General features: G+C 39.0%; 1 protein-coding gene across 1 annotated transcript in view; it reads right to left on the bottom strand.

Moving 5' to 3' along the window:
- STIM2 (stromal interaction molecule 2) overlaps window positions 1-24427 on the bottom strand; it is a 152941-nt gene that overhangs the window by 55051 nt on the left and 73463 nt on the right. Inside the window, 2 exon segments of the mRNA XM_003128897.6 lie at window positions 3237-3257; window positions 3260-3350. Coding sequence (XP_003128945.5) covers window positions 3237-3257; window positions 3260-3350 — 112 coding nt within the window.

Raw genomic sequence — 24427 nt, 5'->3', positions numbered from 1 at the left:
ATATATATACCACAACAGTGAGGATTTCGCCTAATACATCAATTCATTTTGTTGATGAAGATTATGAGACCAAATCAAAAACTTACAAAACCTTAAATAGAGCTGAACATTTTAGTTCATTTGGCATGATTACAAAGATAAGCAAGTCAACACTTCCTAAGGGCCTATCAGGTGTTGCCAGGAATTAAGCCAGGTACTTTTGATATACTACTCATTTATATCACACAAGAACTGCATTTTCTAAATGAATCTTAAAATGTGCCAAATGCCTCAATGTTCATAAAGAGAATGGCCAGGATTTAAATGTGTATAGCTGTGTGTATGCGTGTATTTCAGTGTGTGTGCACGTGTGTTTGTATTTGTATTCATATTCAACAACCTTAAATCACATATTACTGCATTCTAATCTCATTATCAGCACTCTCCACACCTTTTCAGAAGAATTATTTTTTGCTTCCCAAGAGAAATCTTAAACAGAAACAAATTATACCAGATAAAAGAAGAACTCTACACATTCAGCATGCCCTGTCCCTGAGATACCACCAGGAAAACTAGGGCTTGTCAAGCCTGTGAGTTAAGAACTACCGGTCATAGTTCCTTCTGTGGCACAGTGGGTTAAGGATCCAGCATTGTCTCTGTGGCAGGGTGGGTTCGATCCCCGACCGTCACAGTGGGTTAAGAATCTAGCATTGCAGCAGCTGTAACATAGGTCACGGCTGCAGCTGGGATTCAATCCCTGGCCCAGGGACTCTAACATGCCACAGGTGCGGCCAAAACAAATAAATAAATAAAAATAAAAATAAAACCCACTGGTCTAGCAACAATGCCCTGCCTTTACATGAGCACTTTGATAAATAAAAAGAATGTCACATGGTAAAATCAATTGCGAGAAATGACACTGATAAAATCAACTAGGTCACTATAAAGCTTCTAATAGAGATTTATTTCAACTCCCCTCTCTTCCCTCCCAGGCAGCTGTTTCAGTAGGAGCCCTAAGCCTACTCCTCCCAAGCCCTGGTCTTCTAGAAAGGTTATGTGAGAGACTGGGGTTTGAAAAAAAAAGAAAGTACAGAGCAGCTAATTTATACCAACTCTTTGAAGACTTAGGGGGAAATCTTCTCACTACCATAATGGTAAAATCTTAGAGGGTAGAAAATTAAGGTGAAAGCCTAGGGGAAAAGAGATTTAAAAGGCTCTTCAACTTGAAAAGCTTAAGCTAAAACCAAACAAACGTTCTCATAGATCATAAAAGATCCCCCAAAACTCATTAGAGTGAGAAGTCAAAATGGTGTTTGAAGACAGAATCCCCTGAAATTTGGGACACAGTAATAAACAAAATAGACAAAGGATTTCCCCTCTCCCCCCGTCTTTGAGGCTTCCATTTTTTCCAGCAGGGGTAAGAAGGGAGTCAAACTTAACAAATACAATGATATTATGTCTTAGAAAGTGATACATGATATGGGGGGGGGGGAGCATAAAGCTGAGTAAGAGGGATCAACAAGAGCACCCAAAAAATAAGGGACAGGTGGGGGCAGGGGATATGTGGTTTGCAATTTTATATATAGTGATCAGGGTAGGCCTCAGGAGAGAACAGCTGAATAATAAAAAAATAAAAAAAAAAACCAGTAGTTCCAGAATATCGGAGAGTCCACCTGGGACAGGGCACAGTGAGTGACGGACTTAACAGAGAAAGCAAGAGTGAGGGTGTAGGAGAGGGCACACCATTTAGAGCCTTGCAGCTCTCTGTAAAGATTTCAGCTTTTACTCTCAGCCATTACAGAGTATTGAACAAATGTGATTTACATTTTAAATAGATTGCTCTGCTAAGTGAAAAACAAGACTACAGCAGAGCACAAGTATACACAGGGAGACCATTAGACAGTTACTGCAGTTATCCTGGAAAGAGATGGGAGCTGCACCCAGGGTGACAGCACAACCAGTGGTGAGAAGTGGTCAAATCTTTTTCCTTCACTCAAACAAGTGGGCTCCATTCAACTTATCACAAACCCCAAATCTAAAATATACTAGTGGCGAGAGACTCCATAATAGATCTCCCAATCCTTTACTAATACCTACATATTGCTGAGATCTCTCATATCAATAGTTTAAGTCTTAGTGAGTTTTTGACCATTCTGGCACTTTCCCCCATGAAATTAATTTATACTCATTTATTCCTATTCCTACCAAGTTCATATTATTTTTAAATGGTATGGGGAAAGGGAATGGAGGCAGATTTTCTTTTTAAGTCTATGTATCTTTCACTGAGGTCAGTGGTGTTTTTTTTTTTCTTCTTTCTTCTTTCAGAGAATTTTTCATCAGATGCCTCTTTCAGAAAGTGAAAACAAAAATGTAAATAAGCTTTAAACCTTCTTCTACATTAATAATGAATATTGATGGAATAGTTTTCTGTATTTCCTTCCCCACTTCCAAATGTTTCCACTGACAGTCTAGTAAATTTTATTATTTCTTCATATTCCTACTTCGCAATCTGTCCCAGCTTTTGATAATTTCATTTCACCTGTCCAACATTATTACAGTGCTTAGAACTAAACTTGCAGAGAAAAATATATATGCTACAACATAATTTAAAAAATAGAAATATTGAAAAAAAAACATTTAGGTTGATTCTGTTACCAAAAAAAAGGAAAAAAAGCTTAACAGATTTTTTTTTTTTTAAAGCGGCTTTCTAGCATTTTAGGTCACATACTTTTCCTGCCCTAAACAATTACTGTCCATAAGACAGCTTAGGACTTAAGAGTAGAAAAAGGAGTAAAATATAAATTACACAATTTTATCATGCAACTATTAAAGACTTCATGAAGGGTTTACTTAAGGAAAAGCTTAAAAGTTCTGTGCCTTCTCAAAGACTTTAGGAACTGTCCTCTATAACTAAAAAGAAAACTTTGGGACCCATATGCTTATTTAATAAACCTTTTATAATAATTCATTTAACAGATCAAACAATGCTCTAGGATGTTAAGCTCACAGACATGCATTATCTTATTTATTCTAGTATAAGGTGTCAAATTTGTTAAAATAAGCTGACCCTTAATAAATCCCAAGAAAAATGAAAATTATGTTTTAAAATCAAAAATTCAGTAATTATTTACTGAAATGTAAATATCCTCACAGAAATGTTACTTTGATTTTTTTAGTAAATCATATACAATCAGTGAGCTGGCAATAAGCTGGGCAGAAAGGCAGCTGAGGGACTTGGATCACGAAGACAGTCTTACCTTCCGATGTTTTCCATCGTTCCATAAATCCTCAACAGTTATGTGCTTATCTTCTCTGTGTAGATGGCTGTGTTTATTAGTAGCATCTTTGTATTTCATATCTTCTCTGATGAACTATAAAAGAGAAAACATCAAATATACTTAAATTCACTACTTTTTTAAACAAACAAAACCAAACATAAACAAAAAAATAAATAAAATTTGAAATCCCGTGGTTGGTAATTTTCAGATAATAACCGGTACATTTTTGGTATTTTATACGTTATCCTTTTTATTTGTTTGTTTATAGTTTTGTATTTTTGGCTGCACCCTCAGCGTGTGAAGTTCCCGAACCCACACAACAGCAGTGACTCGGGCCACTGCAGTGACAATGCTGGATCCTTAACCCACTGTGCCACAAGAGAACTCCAGTATTTTATGCATTATTCTTAAATGTTTATAAAATTTATTTAATGAGATGTCTTCTAACCATAACAATAGCAGCAGTAGTAAAAGTACTTATTTACCAGGTACTATTCTTTTTTTTTTTTTTTTTTTGTCTTTTGTCTTTTTTAGGGCCACACCCACGGCACATGCAGGTTCCCAGGCTAGGGGTCCAATCGGAGTTACAGCCTATGCCAGAGCCACAGCAACGCCAGATCCAAGCCGTGTCTGTGACCTACACCACAGCTCACGCAACGCCGCACCTTTAACCCACTGAGCAAGGCCAGAGATCAAACCCGCAACCTCATGGTTCCCAGTTGGATTCATTTCCATTGCACCACAACGGGAACTCCTACCAGGTACTATTATGTTATATAACAAACATGTCATATCTCCCCACACACAAACATACAGATAGTTATTCAACTTCATGACAGTTATATAAGGAAAGTATTATGTACTGTCATTTTACAGATGAGAAAACCAAGGCCCGAAGTGGCTAATTAATTTGCCCAAAGTTGAAAAAATAATGAACATCAGAGCTGAGATTCCAACCCAAGCAGTTTAGTTATTCTCAACAGTATAACATACTGCTTCAATATTATACATTTTACCAAATACTTTAGTGATAGAAGTATTTCAGAACACAACTACTAAACTCAATTATTGTACCATATTTCTGTTCTCCTGCCTTTGAAGTCATATAGTTGAAAGACAATTGATTACAGTGTTTAGAACCAGTGTTGTACAAAGATGAAGTAGATCCTCTGATAACCTTACTTTAAAATATATAAAGAGAGAAAACACTAAAATTTTCTTTGCTAAAAACCAACCTATTCCACATTACTTCATGATATAAAAGTCTTCAATTGCTCCCCAATATCTATCAAATAAAAAGCAAACTGCTTATGAATTACATACCATTTCCCAATCCTGTCCCTTACAAACTTTCAGGACTTATCGCTTGATGCTTTCCTCATATAAATCTATTACTAATTATATGAAAAAAATAGTGTTTTTTAATTATTATGTTTTTTCTACCTCAATATTTCTGATTTTTGTTTTTATATTACTTTACATGGTATTTTCATTGGTGTTTCTTTATTCCAAAATTAAAAGAGCCTACAAAAGCGATTTCAGAAATCCATAATTCAGAAAGTGGAAATTTCTTACAGCCCTAAATCCTAAAAGCGTATTCTTCTGACTTGTATATACTGACAATGAACTCACCCTCAGACAAAAGACCAGATTTTGCTTCGAGTAGAGCTATTCTCTATTGAAAAAGAAAAACTGAATAGCTGTATAATATAAAGAAAACCATTTCACTTCTCTGAGCTAAATAACCTTAGGTACAAAATGAAGAAACAAAGTTTTCGGAAAACCACTACGCCACATGTGATCAACAGACTAGTGTCAGTTACCAAACTGATATACATAGAAATGGAGACATTTCAGAGCTCAGAAACCTTTAGAGCAATTAGACAAAGAATCTGATCCAAGGATGTTGCAAATGTACTTGCTGTGTAGGCCCTATCCAAAATGAATTCGAAATGAAAAAGCCGGTCCCTCACCATAGGTAATTTGGAAAGCAATAATCTTGAAGGTGTACTCCAGCACCTGTATATTCTATTGTAGTAAACAGGGCCTTACTCTTTTTTTTTTTCTAAATGCCCTTTTTAAACTTATTTTTAAAGGGACCTGCCTCACTGTCTCCATTCTTCTTGTCAATTTCCTATTTTCTGTTTCCCTATTTCTGCCCATCGCTCCTCTTCCTCACTGATAGTTTCAGAATCTTACAGATATACCTGGAAAAATCACTGCCACTGAGCTGCTCAGAAAATGCCCCCATCTTGGAAGAAATCCAAGAGCTAGACAGAAATCCTAGACTGAAAAACATGATGATTGACAGAACAGAGAGGAAGTCTCTCTTGGAAATGGTCCAGTCAGTTGGAACAAATGGCAACTGTTTCATTTATGTGATACATTAAAAAAAAGAATGTCCTAGGAAAGCTTTTCACCATATGAACACAAAGAACACTGAAGCAGTTTTGTGGCTTTATGATCAATATATTTCAGAAAATAAAGCTAATACTATATATAAACCAGAGAGGCCATTCTAGCTATGAACTATTTTAGAAAGCCTAGACTGAGTGTTTATACATCCAATCAAAATGTATGCTTCACAACATAATTAAGATATCAAAAATGCCATTTTTCAAAAAGCTTATAAAGGTATCTACAGTGCACCTGCTATCAAAGAACTATCTGGCTCCTGAGAAAGTTGGGTGAAAACTGAATAAATACACTGAATCATATTTTCTCTGGAATTGTCATTTAAAAATTAATATATACATATATTTTATTTATTTCTTTTATTTTTTGTCTTTTTAGGGCCGCACCCACAGCATATGGAAGTTCCCAGGCTAGAGATCTAATCGGAGCTGTAGTTGCTGGCCTATACCACAGCCACAGCAAAGCCAGATCCGACTGGCGTCTGCAAGCTACACCACAGCTCATGCAACACCGGATCCTTAACCCACTGAGTGAGGCCAGGGATCGAACCCAAAACAACTTCATGGTTCCTAGTCGGATTCATTTCCACTGCGCCAGGACAGGAACTCCTATACATATATTTTAAAACACGACCCCCAAGATAACACAAAAGTATGTTCATATAATATAAAATTATATTCTATATTTCATTTATCTTCAATATTTTGATCATTCAATATGACGAGAAAGCACTATAATTAGAATTACTTTATGTTGAAACTAAGTTGGAAAATATTTAAACCAAATACACTACAATACAATACATCAGCTTCCATTAAACACTCTTCCCAGTATCCTACAGAGGAGCAGACAGGTCTGTTTAGACTTTTCTATAATTTCACAGAAAACTGAAGTGTTGTTTATATATGTGGCCACACCCGGGCATGTGGAAGTTCCCAACCCGCACCGTAGTTGTGCAGCAACACCAAATCTTTATCCCTCTGTACCACAAGGGAACTTCTGAAAACTACTTTAGAAATGAGGAAGGCTAGGAGAGAAATTTTTAAAAGTTACCACTAACTGAAAATGCATGAGCAAATGATAAATACTTCTTATTCATTAAAATCTCTGAATTAAGAAATCTGAAAGCAGAATCTGAAATCCTATGAATTAAATCTTTAAATAATATACAATAAATAATGTAGCATTCCTTGGTAATTGCATGTCCAATTATGCAAACCTACTACAGGTATTGACAATAAAAGGAATGCTCAACAAATAAATGATTGTTGACTATTTTTTTCAAAAACAGTTACCTATATGATTCTTTCATATAAATTTTTCTAGTACCATTAAAGAAATTAGATATGCAGTTTCAGGAAGTTACCTTTTTTCTTTTTTTTTTTATCATTTTGGAATATTTTCAAAAGTTGCAAAATAAAGTTTTTTTCCCCAAATGAATCATTTGAGAATACGTTGCTTCAATTTAGAACGGTTCATCAGCCTTTTCTTGACTTTTATATAACCTGGAAGGAAGTCACCTTTTAAAAGACTGATTTCAGTTCCCTATACCTATAACATATATATTATTTTGAATTTTATATTTGTATTTTTGTAGTACTTTTTACTGTTCATTTTATTTTTACGTTATGTTTACTGCATTTGTATCTATACTTGCGTAGTTATTTTTATGATACTGCTTTAATAAAATGTGGTATTTGGGAGCACTGCTCAGCATATACCTCTTTCCTGCCACCAACATTAGCACAGATCCCTGAACGTATCCAGTCACCCCTTCCTCCCTCTGTGATCAAAGGACGGATACTTGACCAAGAAGGCGACAATCCAGAGCCTGACGAGGATGACAGAACTCTTCTCATAAGAAACTACAAAGCAGACCATGCAAAGTTAGGTCACTTGGCCAAGGTTCTGGATTTTTAAGATGATAAAGACACCTGTGTTGAAGGTACTGACTTCTGAGTGGTTAAGATGGGCCAGGTGGTGAAAACGGAGGAAGACAATATGCAGAGGAGACAATAAATGCAAGAGACAGGGGTAGGCACAAAGACAGAAAGAAACAGCGCCACAACTGCCTCGGGTCTTAATGACTTTCCACTTTCAGTTCCCCAGGAGACCTGGGTGACACAATTCTTGTCCCGCTTTCCATAATGTAACGACGATAAATCTATATTTCCTCTTTAATTTTTAAATGTATATTCTTAAATACACAATTTTAAGACCTCAAAACCCAGAAGTGATTTATCCTCACAGTTAAACACTCAGACTCTGGAATCTGACAGACTATATTCCAAGTCTCACTCCATTACTTCCATTCTCTTTAGCCTCATATTTCTCCTCTGTACAGGGAGGAAAATAAAATTGCCTATCTCATATAGTCATGAAATAAAATAAAAACGCATTCATAGTGTGTAGAAGAATTAGGCAATAAAAATATTTTTAAGCAAAATAATTGGATTTTATATATCAATGTTATTGCGGTTGAAGTTTAAAGACAAAAAGATAAACGAGTTTCAACCTGACTATACTGGTAGGTTAATCAACATTTTGGGAAATATCAGACATTCATAAAGATAAGACTGCCCAATACCTCTTAAGGTTTCAAACATTCTGAAACAAAACCCGTAACACAGAGATTGGGAGGCAAACCACAGCCTTTTCACTGACCATGTAAGCAGAGACTTTCCCAAAAAAGCACCTGCCATCAAAGCAACACCATGTCCATTTGTGAGCCAGACAAAGCAGATGCATTCCCTGAAAAAAACTGCCGGGTCTTCTTGTCTTGAAAAGAATACTAAAAGAGCTTAGTATAACATCTCAGAGAGGAAAAGAATGCATAACAAGAAAGGTAACTACTGTTATTCTCACTTTCAAAGATGAAAAAGCTGAAGCTATTCGAGGCTTAGCAGTTTATTCTACTTTATACAGCTATTTAAGAGACCTAATGCTCGAAGTCAATTTTAAAGAAAGCTTAAATCCAAAGTTTAAGTAAGTTCTTCAGCACCATCCTAATCTGGATGTCTGTAAAAAGGCACTCATTTCCAAACTCTTAGAGGTGACAACATGCTAATTAAGCGTGAGCTGCTCATGTTTCTCTCTTCATCCCCAAACTGTTAAAGCAAGCGGCATAGTGGCTGAGAGCACAATCTCGGTCTCCGGAACCGAGATACCCCACATCTACTATCTGTCAGATGATCTTAGTAAGTTACTTTATGCCCTGCGCTTCTGCTTTCTCATGAGTAAAATGATAATAAAAGTCATACATCAAAGGGTTATGAAAATTAATTTATTTCACACGAAGTATGAAGAACTCGGTATACAGTAAACACTCAACAATGTCAGCTCTTTCTAGTACTAAGACATTGCTTGTTTTAATGACTTTGATCTTATCATCTAAGATGGATGATGACACTGACACAAAAACGCCAGCGAACACAGGCAAACTGGAATCTGTTTTCACGGAAGAATGAAAAAAAAAAAGAGGTAAATTATTTAACAACTGAAAAAATTTCTTCAGATCCCAAATTCAAACATTTAAATTCTATGCTAATGAAAACTTCCAGCTGATGTAGACAGCCTCTCCATTTCAACACAAGCATAACTTTACACTTCCCCTCCACCTCCCAGCACGTTAACTCTCTGCAGTGTTTCTATAGTACAATTTCAGCCCTTAATCCTATTCCCTGAGCTTCCAATATCAAAAACCCACAGTTAATCCCCAGTGTACCTACAATAAATCCAGCGATGACCTCCTTAGCATTCTCTTCTCTAAACACCTCAGGGTTTAAATGGCTTCGCAATTACTGTCAACACCTCAAATTTAAGCTAGACCATAGCCTTTTGTAAGCTAACTATGGAACATAACCATTATTTATGACACGAGTGCAACTGACTGATCAGTTAATATATAAATGATAGATGGACAGAGTCAAACAACTAATTCACAAAGAAACATATAAAACACATTGTTTTTATGAACTGAAGTCAACCTGCCATTTGTTTTAAGAAACTAATGCATGATCTACATCACAGCTACCCTTCAAGATTTTATCCAAAAATCTCTAACAAAATTACCCATGATTCCATCAGTCTGTTCACTAGTTAAAAAAAAAAAAAAAAAAAAAGTACTGGACTGTCATTAGAAAGAACACCAAAATAAAGAGTCCAAATGACTTACCTTCTCTGTTCTCATTTGGAAAATAAAAGGTAAAAACTTATCACACAAGGCTATAATGATAATAAAGAATGAAAGTTTTACAAACTTATGGTGTAAATGTGTTGCTTTTATTGGAGTTAAAACAGGTAGATACTGTGCAACTAGAGAGAGACCAAAATCAAATTCTGGCCTTAGTTTCCTCTACCAAAATCTGCTATTAGGATTTGGTCTTGAATTTCAGAACTCTGAACTCCCAAATAACTACTTAAATGTCTTTCTGCCATCCATGAATTTGTGTGTGATCAATACTCACAAGATCGCATAAATTAATATATGAGGCAAGTCATTCAGATTTAACAGAAATATGCTGATTTCACTTTAAGTAGTGATAAGCGCTCAAAATGCAACAAATTAAAAAACCTCCTTTTTTTATTGGCTAAACTTTAGTAAGTCAGAATTTATATAACTAACCAAGATGAAATTACAGAGACCAGATTTACTATCCTCCCCTAAACAACTAAAATACCAGACAAAAATATAAGGAATGACAGTTTTCAAGACACTGAACAACAAGCAACAAGGTACAGGGATTCCCTGAGACAAGAGACAACGTATGTCCTGTGGCTGCCCCAAATTAGTTCCTGTAGAGAACTTCCAGAACAAGGTGCAGGAAGAGAGAACCCAGGCAGAGACTGGGAGTCCTAAATTGAAGAGATGGAACTGGAAGTCTAGAGAAACTAAGGGAGGCCAGAGAGTACAGGACTAGATACCAGAGAAGAAAGATGAGGTGCATGAGAGGGAAGCCTGCCTTGAGTCTTTACGATCAGCTCATGCATGCAAGGGAGCTACAGCAAGCCAAGGAAAAAAGACATGCAAAAGAATTAGAGAAAACAATCCCTGAAGATTACACAGGGTGGGGAAGTGTGCTTGTTCCAACAGGGCAGAGTAGAAAATCTCCAGGTAGGATTCCAAAAAGGGTTTTGCCTCAGTACCAAGGGAATATTATCCCTAGACTAACCTATACATTGGTCCTGCCTGAAAAAGCTTGTAAGTGCTAGCCAAAGGGATCAAATGTTCCAAGCAGCTTAACTCTGTCCTAGAGCGAAGCTTCTAAGAACATTTACAAGAATATACTGAAATACCCAGCATCCAACAAGGTAAAATCTATATTGTTTGGCATCCAATGAAAAATTATGAAGTGCTAAGATACAAAAAAATACAACCCCAAATTAGGATAAATGTCCATCTAAACCAATCTAAAAAAAGGCGCAGGTAAGAGATTAGTAAACAAAGATATTATAACAATTACTGCAGCTATATTCTAGATATTTAGGAAGTTTAGGGTAAATACTAAGCCTGGTAATGGAGATATATAAGATGAAAGCTTTTTTAAAAGATCCAAATCAAAATTCTAAACATGAAAACTAGGATGCAACTAGAGATTATCATATTAAGCGAAGTTAGAAAGAGAGAAACTAATACTATAGGATATTACTTATATGTGAAATCTAAAATGTGGCACAAATGAACATATACAGAAAAGAAACAGACTCACAGATACAGAGAACAGACTTGTGGTTGCCAAGGGGGAGGGGAGAGAGAGTGGGATAGACTGCGAGTTTGGGGTTAGTAGATGCAAACTACTATATTTAGAAGGGATAAGCAATGAGGTTCCTATTATACAGCACAGGGAACTATATCCAATCTCTTGGAATAGACCATAATGGAAAAAAATATAAAAAAAGAATGTGCGTGCGTGTGTGTGTGTGTGTGTGTGTGTAACTGAGTCACTTTGTTGCACAGCAAAAATTGGCAGCAGTGTAAATCAGGTATACTTTAATAAATTAACTAAACATGAAAACTACAATGAATGAGATGAAAAATATACTAAATGAGATTAATGACAGGTTAAACATGGCATAATAAATCAGCAAGCTTAAATACAATAAGCATTAGAAACTATCCAAATTGGGAGTTCCCGTCGTGGCGCAGTGGTTAACGAATCCGACTAGGAACCATGAGGTTGCGGGTTCGGTCCTGCGCTTGCTCAGTGGTTAACGATCCGGCGTTGCCGTGAGCTGTGGTGTAGGTTGCAGACGCGGCTCGGATCTCGCGTTGCTGTGGCTCTGGCGTAGCCAGAGACTACAGCTCCGATTGGACCCTAGCCTGGAACTCCATATGCCGCGGAGCGGCCAAGAAATAGCAAAAGACAAAAAAAAAAAAAAAAAAAAAAAAAAAAAAAAAGAAACTATCCAAATTGGATAATGAGCTATGGGACAACTTTCAAGCAGCCTAACTTAGGTGTAAATCGGAGTCCCTAAGGAATCAAGAAGGGGTGACAAAAAATAATTTCAGAGAAATGATGGCCAAATATTTTCCAAGTTTTGTTAAAACTATACATCCACATATTCCACAGGATCAATAAGTCTCAAGAAAAGAAACACAAATTACACATATTCATAGCATAGTCAAATAACTTAAATATGAGGGGTCAACAGAGCAACTAGAGGAAGGAAAAATGGCACATTACACACAGGGAAAGAAAAAAAAGGACTGCAGACTTTTCATCAGATACAATACAACCTAGGGAACACTGCAGCAGCATATTTAAAGTACGGGAAAAAAAAAACCTATGAGGCTACAAATCTTATCTAGCAAAAGCATCTTTCAAAAATGAAGGCAGGAGTTCCCATCCTGGTGTAGCAGAAATGAATCCAACTAAAACCATGACATTGCAGGTTCGATCCCTGGCCTCGCTCAGTGGGTTAAGGATCTGGCATTGCCGTGAGCTGTGGTGTAGGTCACAGATGCGGCTCAGATCTGGCATTGCTGTGGCTCTGGCGTAGGCTGGTGGCTACAGCTCCGTTAGACCCTTAGCCTGGGAACCTCCAAGTGCCATGGATACGGCCCTAGAAAAAGACAAAAAAAAAAAAAACAAAACCAAAATGAAGGCAAAATAAAACCTTTTTCATATATACAAACACTAAAAGAATTTAAAACAAGAAGTCCTCTACCACTAGAAATGTTTATTAAGCCCTATAAGCAGAAAACAAATAATACCAGAGGAAAATCTCTGTCTTCATAAAGGAATAAAGACTGCTGGAAATGTAAGCACATGGGAATATACACTTAGGAAACAGTATTCTAAGGAAGGCAGTAATGAGGTTCAGCATGAGACTTTCTAGAAAAGAAAACGAGAGAGAAACTAATGTATTTTTTTAGAATTTAGGACATTAAGTCGGAGATCCTAGCAGACAAAATGTGAGAATGCAATTCAGGACAAAAGTCAGAGCGAACACACACAGATCATTAAAGCCAGGTGCCTGACTAAAGCTTTCTAGAAAGCAAAAGAAAAAGAAGCCCAAGGACAAAATCTCACAGACGAGTCTGCTGGTTTCCGGTTATACACGTAAGGAGCTTGAAAAATGCTAACCAGTGAAAAGCTAAACAAGTATACGGGAGGACATGACAAACGGCTGCCCCTAGGCCTGGAGGGCTGACAAGAGAACACAGGGAGTCTCAGCCCACCTTAACTGGAAGAGAGACGGAGGAACAGAAACTGCCGAGGGAACCAGTGCTGCAGTAGGAAAACCTGAACAGGCCCCAAATGGAGTCACTTATGCTAAGCTCCACATCACCAAACCAAGACTTACTAATTACAGCTTTGGCCTCTCCCAGAAATGGAATCTTAAACCAGTAAAGCAGGAATTACCTGGTCAGCAGTGAATGAGCTAATCTACCTAACAGATTGCTGCCATCCCTAAAGGAAGGTGACCTTGCCACAACACAATCCATCTGCTGCTATTGGTATTAACTTCCCTGTCCCACTCCTTACTGCTTAGGAAAGTCATTTTGTACAGAGCCTCAGACCTCCCTTCAATCTGCTAGACTGATGCTGCCCAAATCATGAATCGCTGAATACAGACAATAAGATATTTTAAATTTACTCATTTGAATTTTACTTTTTAACAGTATTGTTGGCAGCAGTGGGATCCAGAGGAAACTTCAAAAGGCTTTGGGTATAAGAAACATAGGCAAGGGTCGTACCTGTGACCTCTATTTTCTCACTGTTTCTCAGAGCTGTGAGTAAGTTTCTCTCAGGTCTAAGCTCTGCTCTATTTGTGTCGAGCTCCTGATTTAACTGGCTTTGCAGTTCAGGGAAGGTCAGCTTGAGCCAGCAGATGCTTCCACTTAGAATCCAAACCCTTAAGCCTTGGTTCAGTCCCCAGCTTCCATACTGGGAGCTGCTGGCAGTGGTTCAGTCCACAGTTCCCCATTTGATCAGAATCCCCATTCCCACCAGCCGCTGGGTCTGCTGGTTCAGTCCTTTCCCCAGTCTCCAGTTCCACACTGGGCACTGCTTATGGTGCCCACAAGGCCTTCTCTTGGCCAGGTTACTAGTGATCTCTGTTTACCCACGAGGGAAAGGCTGATGTGAATGATAATCTCAAAAGCTAAAGCCACAAAATCGATCATGAGTTGAGCACTTCAAAGCTGTTAAGAGCACTCACCACTTACCTAGACTCCTATGTCAAAAGTTTTAGTTGGTCACAGAATAGCTTAGATCGAGTCCTTTGTCAACCACCAAAAATTTCCATGAAAGGAGGTACTCTGTCCAACACCACACAACTGCCCAACCCCAAAGCACATCCCCCTTAGGTATCAATTTGATTTCAAGAGACTAAGGCTTAGCTAGAGAAATGGGATCCTTAAAAGTTCCAAAAAGTTGAGCATGCCCCCTTCCAGCACACCCAAATACTTTATGTCTAAGAACTGCAGTCCCAGAAGCTCGAGACAACCTAGAATTACAACAGCTATTACGGGGAATATTCCAAGTGGACAAGATCATTCATTTAAAAAGTACACTTGAAAGCGAGGGCTCTCAAATCAAACAGGGACAGGATACCAATTTTAATTGGTATGCAAAAGCCTTCACTGAAAGATTTGTTGCAAAAAGCTAATGAAAAATATAACACACAAGAAGTACCTGAAACAAAAGACGATAGGACTGATGTGACTGTGAAGCTCCCCCCCCATCTTCCTTTTTCCCTGAGGACTCCCATTCTAATTCTCTATCTGAATTGCCTTTCCACTCTGAAGAGACCGTTAAATAGTTACCTTTTAAAATAAGACCACCAGAGGCTGCAGGCAGTCCTCTTCACATATCTTTCACCCTTGGTCAAAGACCAAACCAAGGCCCATAGTTAAAGAACTTCCTAAACCCAGGGGGGAAATTCCCGAAAGTTAAGAACTGAGAGTTCTTACTCTCAGTCTATGATCTTGTGCTGTCAGATCTTTAGCAGCTCGTGCACATGCTGACAGGACCTGGTGAAATCCAAATACACACACAGGGAAGAGAATGGCAAAACCCCAAGGACGGTTTCGGAGATGCTCCAACTTCGAGTTGGTCCTTTCCCTTACGGAACAGAGAAAGCTCACAAAAGAGCAACCCACCTTTTTAAAGCTATTCCTAGACTTTCCTCCCCGACTAACTGGTTTACTACTTTCATATGCAAAAAGAGATGAATCTGTGAGAGACTTTGAAGCCCATCTGGAAGCTCTTTTCCTACAGCATTCTGAGTTCCACACCAAAAAATCATGTCACCTAACCTGCTCTAGCTGCCCTATTTGTAAACAGATTATCTCTGGAGATTAGTGAATTAATAAAAAGGCAAAAGATAGGATGGGAAGCCACTGGTCTGACTGAACTCATGACCACAGCTGAGCACTTTAAAAGAACTGTAGAGGAGTTCCTTTGCTGCACAGCAGGTTAAGGATCCAGTGTTGTCACTGCCGCGTCTCGGGTCACTGCCATGGTTGCAGGATCAATCCCTATCCCGGCAACCTTCACATGTTGTGGGGGCAGCCAAATCAATAAATAAAAGAACTCTGGAACAAGCCTGTAAACAAAAGTCTGCCAAGCTATCAGCCTTATAACTACAATAGCTCCAAGGCCAGAAACCAAAAATAACACCTGGGCCTCTTTCACTGTACACCCCTAGGGATCCATCGTCTAGATGCAGGCCCAGGAATCAGTGTCTCATTTGTAACCAATTTGGACACTGGAAAAAAATACTGTCCTCAAAGGTTTTATGCAAACCCTTCAACACCAACTTCAACTACCAAAGGGGTGCCCCCACATGGATCCCTCCTAGAACTGACAAGTTTCGGAGGAATTTTTCAGTAAACTGCTACCAGTAATTTCCATAGACAACCAAGGGAAAACTAAAATGAAAACTGATGGAAAATTCTGCCAAATCCTAGTAGGTACTAGAGCTACACTTCCTACTTTAAACCCTACTCTCATGGAACAAACAAATCCCTCAGAGTAAAAGAGAGGTTTCTATAATGGGGATATTCAATAAAATCCAAAGAGAGTTTCTAGCTCAACCAGTACAAGTAGCTCTGGGACCTTTCTCTGAAAAACATTCCTTTTTTCTATGTAATTCAGCTCCAAGTAATCTATTCAGTAAAAATCCCCTTTCTAAATGAAAAGGGCTAATATGCTTTGTCTCCAATGGCGACACCTTAGAATTTTCTGACCAAACTGAATCTGATCTTTCATGTTCCTCACATCTGTCCTTGATACAGAAGAGGAAGAATTCGGGGACTTCCCATCGTGGCTCAGTGGTTAATGAACCTGACTAGAAACCATGAGGTTGCAGGTTCAATCCCTGGCCTCGCTCAGTGGGTTAAGGATCCGGCGTTGCTGTGGCTCTGGCGTAGATCAGCGGCTACAGCTCCGATTAGACTCCTAGCCTGGGAACCTCCATATGCTGCAGGTGCGGCCCTCAAAAGACAAAAGACCAAAAAAAAAGAAAAGAAAAAGAGGAGAATTTAAGCAAAAAATCCCTAATTTAATCAAGGTAACCCCCAAATCTGTGGACTACCTCTATACTGGCATTAGAAAAATAAAAGTATAGAACCTATAAAAATTCATACACACACACACACACACACACACACACACACACACACCTCTCCTTCAAAAGCCTCAACATCTATCACACCTGCGGCCACACGAGGCCTTACACCCAAGTAAAAGATATAATCGCCAGGGGCTAACCATTCCCTGTACCAGCCCCTGTAACATCCGAATCTTGCCAGTCTGAAAACTTGAGAGCATTAACCACACAGCTATTCCCCATTTCCCACTTGTTCCAAATCCAAGCATTCTTTTGTCACAAGTTCCACCTCAACTCACTGTTAAGGATCCGTGTCCAGCCTTCTTCAGCATCCTCAGAGACTCCAACAGCCAATTATCTATTTGCCCTCATGAATCAGTAATATACCTGGACAGTCATGCCTCAAGGATTCACTGAGGCCCTTTATTTCCCCCAAGTGCTCCACCAAAATTTAAGTACCCTCGAGTTCACCAGGAAAGCAATCCTTCTACAGTGTGTAAACAACCTCTTGCTATGTCCAGTTACCAAAGAGGCATCCATAAAGGATTCCATTCATTTGCAGCAGTAGGCAGCTGAAAATGGACATAAAGTCTGAAGGAAAAAATCTATAATTATCTTTAGATGTTGTTCATTTCCTAGGTCAAAATCTAAGCCCTAAAGGAATCAGCTGTCCTTAAAAAGAATTAAACTAATCCAAGAATTTCCTGGGCCCACAACCAAGCAACAGCTTTGCGGATTCCCAGGCCTGCCTGGCTATTACAGACTATGGATTCCTAATTTCTATCAGTTTTCCACTCTATGAACTTACTAAATTTTCAGTCCCTGAACCTTTTCTTTGAAAAGATAAACATGCCTTTTTAAGACTAAAATTAAGTGCTGCAAGAACCCCCTGCCCTAGAATTACCTAACTATTCAAAGTCTTTGACCTTTTTTGTGCTCAAACAAGATAACAAGCCCTGAGAATGATCGCTCAAGACCATGGTGACAAAACACAGGCCTACTTCCTACTCCAGCATATAACTCAATTCAATTATTTGTGCCTCTCCTAACTGCCTTAAGGCAAGAGCTGCAGCTGCAGAGTCAGTAGAAGCCTCAGCAGATTTAATCCTAGGAAATGACATTTATTTACAAATTCCTCATGCTGTCCAGTCTTCTTAATTCTGAATTGACTCAGCATTTCTCCACAAGCAGCCTAAACTCTCGGATATCCTTCTGCTTTCAGCACCTAATCTGCATCTTAAACACTGCATTGTTTACTTCTGCTTCACCACTATCCCCGCCTGATAGGGTAAAGCCATGCCTTCAAGGTAGTAACATCCCATTTCCTGACACCAGTTTATGAGATGCCCCTTTGACTAACACTGATCCAATTTTGTTTACTGATGGATCATAACGTAAAAGTGAAAACGGGTATTTCCCAGCTGGCGAAGCTGTCACTATTCGAAATGAATGACTTGAGACGGGAAACCTCCCGTAAGCTAAATCAGCCCAATAACAGAGCTCCATGCCCTTACTGGAGCATGTCAAGTTATCAGAAGGACTAATTATTAATATTTACACTGACAGTTGATGTGCCTTTGGTGTCATCTATGATTTGGGGATGTTGTGGTAACAAAGGGGTTTTCTTACATCCACTGGGACTCTAATTTAAAAAACAGTCAAGTAAAGGACCTCCTTGCTGCCATTCTCTTACCTTCTGAAATTGTACCAAAATTGAGGCTCACACTAAAAGAACTGAACTTGACTCTGAGGAAAATACCCTGGCCAACCTTCATGTAGACCACAGCAACAGAATCTATAAAGATTGTGACACATACAAATAAAGTCCATTTGCGTCTGCAAACACTGACCCCCTTTGTTGCCAGACTTTGCCATAATGATGTCCTCACAGCACGGCAACAATCTGCTCCTGAATCAGAGAAACCATGATGGGCGAACAACGGTTGTGAATTAAATGAAGAGATGGGGCCACAGAAACCCAAGACAGCCACTTGGTCCTCCCTGGCTCATTGGCGAATCCCATGTTTCAGATTTCCTCTACCCACCACGGTGCAATTAAGATGACTCAAATTATGAATAAACATGAGTGAAGAGACTTCTATAAAACTGTGAAGACAGTTCACCACCAATGTCTGACCTGTCAGGTCCACATCCTGGGAAAACTATTTTTGTTTCTAGAGGCCTCAAAGGGCCCTGTGGATCCTTTGAGCACCTGCAGCTGGACTTGATTCAACTCCAACCAAGTATGAGTTATCCACATGTTCTTGCTACTGTATGTATGTTTTCCAGATGGGCTGAAGCCTTCCCTTGCCGCAGGCCAATGCCCTCAGAGTGGCAAAGAAACTGTTAGAAAATGTGTTTCCCACTTGCATGACTTCCACAATCTCCAATGATCAAGGCATCCACTTCGCTATGCAAATCATCCCAGCCTTAATAAAAACCCTGCAAATTTTGCCACAACTCCTAGATTCCCATGGCCTAAGGTATAGCCTCTAGATCTTGCTGACCATTTGCAGTAGTTCTTTCAGGAAACAAACTCACTTCACATATGCAACTGGTATATAACTTCCGCTGATCCCTTATCATATGCTTATGTGGCCACTTACTGTAAGCCCTTGACATCTTATGCTAAAGCTCAGCAGCAGCAGGTTAAAAAAGCTTTCCCAGATCCCAATTCAAAGGCTATTGCTGGTCACTTTGGAGCCTGGTGACTGGTATTGCGGAAATGTCATCAGAACACAGCCCTAAGCCCCACTGGAAGGGATCTTACTCCTGACCATGGACACTATTATGAAACCAGAAGGCATTAAAACATGCGTACACATTTCACAGCTGAAGAAGGCTCCACCTGACATCTGGTCCTGTGCAAACACTGGAGACCTCCAAATCAGGTTGACTAGGAAGAGAAGTAGCCAAGATTGAGGTAAACGTTGCTGGATCAAGACGTCATACTTCGACTAAATATGAAACTCTTTCTTCTTCTCTTTCTTTCCTTTACTCTGGCATTATTGGCCTGTAAAGATAATGCCATCGCCATATGTTCCTGGCCACTCCTGAGAGAGGCAACCCTTCAGACTAGACTGCTGGATTTCTTTTTTTTCTTTTTTCTTTTTTACTTTTTAGGGCCACACCCATGGCATATGGAGGTTCCCAGTTTAGGGGCTGAATCAGAGCTACAGCTGCCGGCCTACATCACAGTCACAGCAACTGGGGATCCGAGCCGTGTCTGTGACCTACACCACAGCTCACAGCAATACCAGATCCTTAACCCACTGATCGAGGCCAGGGATCGAACCTGCATCCTCATAGATCCTAGTCAGGTATGTTAAGCCCTGAGCCACGAAGGGAACTCCCAGACTGCTGGCTTTCGAATCAAAAACTCTCTGTCTGTGATGCCAAAGGCTCCCTTGGTCCTCCCTGTGACTAATTTTTCTTCTATTCCCAATGTCAGCATAAACTACAAAAAAAAAAAGGGACAAACTACAATCGAACCCTCTTAGAAGTGACTTACGGAGTCTAACTTTGATGGCCAGCACACTCACTGCTGTGTTTTAACCTTTCTCCAATTATCATTGTACTTATCCAATTAGACACAGATACCTATACACATCATCATATGTTTGCACCCCCACATTCTTAAGATTATCTAAATTGGATCTGCCCAGATCACAAAAAGATCTCACCAGGGGCACCCATCTTTGCAAGGAATTTAGAACCTTTCTAAATTTTTTTTTTTTAATTTCAGGCTAAGAGACTTATTTCCTGAATGCACTGAAAACCTAACTGCCCCATGGTTTGAACAAGCAAATGCAACAAGCCCTGTGAATGATTTCATCAACCACACCACCTTAGGGAGAGTGGTTTGTGGCCCAACAGGATTAAGCTTTGTCTGTGGTGGTTCTCATTCTCATTGGACATGTGAACACCTAGATGTCTGGCATGTAACTAAGTAATGCCTCTTTGGAGATCGAACTGCACCCCTAATTGTCTACAAAGTTAGACACCTCACTGGTCAACTTCCCTGAATTTACATCAAGTTAGAAGAAACCTAACAGGAAACATTTACGATTCAGGATTCCTTTGGCAGACCCCTTGTTCCCTGGTTAAGAGTGAGTACAAATGAGTCTATGATCAGGAACTTCTCCTTATCTACGAAAATACTGCAGAATCCACTGCAAGAGCAATAGCTGCCCAACAAAATCCTTAACTCTCTGGCCAATGTTGTTCTTGATAATAGGATAGTCCTTGCTTATCTTTTACTGAACAAGAAGGTGCCTGTGCTGTGGCCAACACCACCTGCTGCAGCTGGATTAACACTTCAGGGGAAGCTGAAACTCAGCTACATAAGATCCCAGAACAAGCCACTTAGCTTAAGAAAGTAATTGCTTCAACAGAGTCTTTCTTTGACTTACTTGACTTTGAAATTAAAAGTTTGGGTCTTGGGGACCATGGCTCCAAAATATACTTCAGACATTAAGAATTACCCTGCTTATAATAATCTTAACAGTCTCCCTGGTATGCTGAATTCTCTCAAAAGCTTTAAATGCTTTTGAGAGAATACAGCAGCTGCTAACTATGAAACAAATGATCTCCCTAAGACTGGAACATCAGAAAAGGTACGAAGAGAATGACCAACTTAAAAAAATGTGAACCTGAAGTTGTGACCTGTGAATATCACACAGAGGATCAGCAAAAACTGCAGGAACTTCAGAGCAGCAGCTGGCAGCAGCATTAATGCCTTAAATTTTGGTGACATCTCTCAGGCTGAGGGTCTGCTCAAAAGAAGGGAACTATTAAAAACAAGACAACAGGAGTTCCCGTTGTGGCTCAGTGGAAACAAATCTGACCGGTATACATGAGGATGCGGGTTTGATCCCTGGCCTGGCTCACTGGGTTAAGGATCCAGCATTGCCGTGAGCTGTGGTGCAGGTTACAGACATGGCTCGGATCCCAAATGGCTGTGGCTGTGGCTGTACAGGCCACTGACTACAGCTCCAATTCGACTCCAGCCCAGGAATCTCCATATGCCATGGGTATGGCCCTAAAAAGACAAAAAATAAATAAACAAAAACAAGACAACAACTGTTAAAAACATGACAACGGGCCCATAATGGAGTCACTTATGTTAAGCCCCACATCATCAAGACTTAATAATTATAGTTTTGGTGTCTGCCAGGAATGAATCTTAAACCAATCAATCAGGAATTACCTGGTCAGCACTACTTAGGTAATCTGCCTGCCAGACACATGCTGTCCCCTAAAGGAAGGTGACCTTCACACACCAATCTGATTCCTTGTTCTGCTCTCAGTCTGCCTACCAGGCTGAACATTACAAAGGTCCACAGGAAAACTTCGACTGAATTCTTCAGATATAAAATTAGGGAAATCCAGGAAATTTACTACTAAAAAGAAAAAAAAAAAAAAACCCGTAACAATCAATGAAAGGGTCAATGAGTGTCATTTTAAGTTAATATAAAAAATACTCTTAAGCTACATTACTTCTAAAGAATAGACAGGAAAAAAATCACTCAACTCTAGGGAAAAGGAATAGAAAAATGCCTGAGTCTCTGTCATATTACTAGAAAACAAACTATATCACGTAAAAAGACTGAGATATTAAACTAAGCTGAAATAGATCCAACCAAATTTTACTAACAAAACAAAGCTTTGTACAAACTTAGATCAATTTTTTTTTTTTTCTTTTTAGGGCTGCACCTATGGCATATAGAGGTTCCAAAGCTAGGAGTCAAATGAGAGCTACAGCTACCGGTCTACTCAGCATGGCAATGGAAGATCCAAGCTGCATCTGTGACCTACACCACAGGCATGGCAATGCCATATCATTAACCCACTGAGCGAGGCCAGGGATTGAACCTGCATCCTTGTGGATATTACTTGGATTCGTAACCCACTAAGCCACAATGGGAATTCCAAACTCGGATCAATTTAATAACAGCTTAGTAAAGGGCCAAACACAAGACAACAGAAAGTAGACTGTGATGAGACACATGTGGAGGTAATCACAGCCCCATTTGCCTGGGACACACCTCATTTACATATGTTGTCCTGGTTACCAGCACCCCTTTCACGCTCAGAAGTATTCTGATTTGGATGATGAATTTTATGGTTATCCTGTCTATAATAACAATGTAGACAAATAACAGTACAGTGTCTTTACTGTAACAAAATTAATGTTACAGTAGAGGTACAATTTTATTTAATTCATTTGTGAAATGAGAATAAATAGGTACTGTACCCACCCAAACTCAGAGATGTTTTAGAATATGAGAGTATGTGAAACGTGCTAAACTCTCCAAAAAAAAAAAAAAAAAAAAATCACCCAAATGCAATGCCATGCTGTGATGCTGAAAATGCCCAGGAAAGAGGGGGAGGAGAGAAGCAGGACTGGCAGTACCATCAGGCTGAAACTGGAGGAGTGCAGATGCAGCCCTGATGTACACGCCCACACCTCTGCCCCCTTCCAGTCTGTGACAGTATTTCAGAAAAAACTCTCTGCAAGGTAAATTAAAAATTAATAGAACAGGAATGGGAAACAATAGCTTTTTTATTTTTGTTTTTGGGGAAATAATATTTTGAAATGAAAATATAAAATTATCACTTGATATGACTAAGGAAAGCAGAAATAATTTGGAGGAAGGGGCTACATTTTTACCAGCTGAAGCAGGGGTTGCGGCAATTCCCAGAAAGAGCCAAAAGGTCCTGGGTTGAATGCTTCAAGGCCATAAAAGAAATTTCAGAAGTTTTTAGCTCTTTACAGACAGAACTCATACCATAGACCATTCAATTACAGTTTATAACTGGTTGCACTTAAGAGCATTTATTTGCCATTTGAATCTTTCCACAGAGCATTTAAGTTCCTATAACAAAAGTCTAATATTTAATCTCTATGTAACTGAACTATATAGAACCATGGTGCTTCTCAAATGATCTGTGACTAAGGAAGCATCAAGAAGAAGGAACCCATTATAATAAAGCAGAGATTGAAAGGGTAGAGGTGAGACAGTCTGGAAGGTAAGAAAAGAGAAAGTCTTCTAGTTTCTACAATGGTTACTTCAAAAGAGGAGGTATATGAATCGAAACACTCTGGGAGAATTCGTTTCATCAAATACCATAAAGAGAAAGATAATAACAGCAGCTGGTAAATGAGTTGGAAAGGTAAGAGGCAGAGGAGGAAGTCCAGTAAATAAGTACTATAATTGTCCAGGGAAGACATAAGAGCCCAGGTATCAAGTAAATAAATGCTGAGGCAGGATAGGAACTTTAGAATTTAAGAAATATTCTATTTATAATTATATAACTATACTCTGAGACATTTTCTTAAGATCTGTCTCAAAATTTTATAGTGATTCTTAACCATTCTAGGCTACAGAGTCATCTTACTTTAACACAAGCAAAGAATCCTCTCCCCAGAAAAAGACATGCATAGCCCTGTTTTACAGTCACTGCATGTCCAAGACTTCCTGTAGAAACTATTAAGCTATTTTTAAGGTGAGACTTGGCAGTATTTCCACCTTAAAAAGTAGAAGGGGAGGAAACAATGTCTTTCCCAAGCCAAATATAAAGTCTGCTTTTATAAAAACTGTTACAAAAGTCTGGTGGAAAAACAACTGTACAATTTATGAAAGTACAAAGTGGACATCAGAATCATGGAAAGACTTGTTAAAACGTTTCCGATT

The sequence above is a fragment of the Sus scrofa genome, chromosome 8 (assembly GCF_000003025.6).
Source record: "Sus scrofa isolate TJ Tabasco breed Duroc chromosome 8, Sscrofa11.1, whole genome shotgun sequence".
NCBI classification, from domain to species: Eukaryota; Metazoa; Chordata; class Mammalia; order Artiodactyla; family Suidae; genus Sus; species Sus scrofa.
Note: the sequence above shows the minus strand (reverse complement) of the source record. Positions and strands in the feature narration are given on the sequence as shown.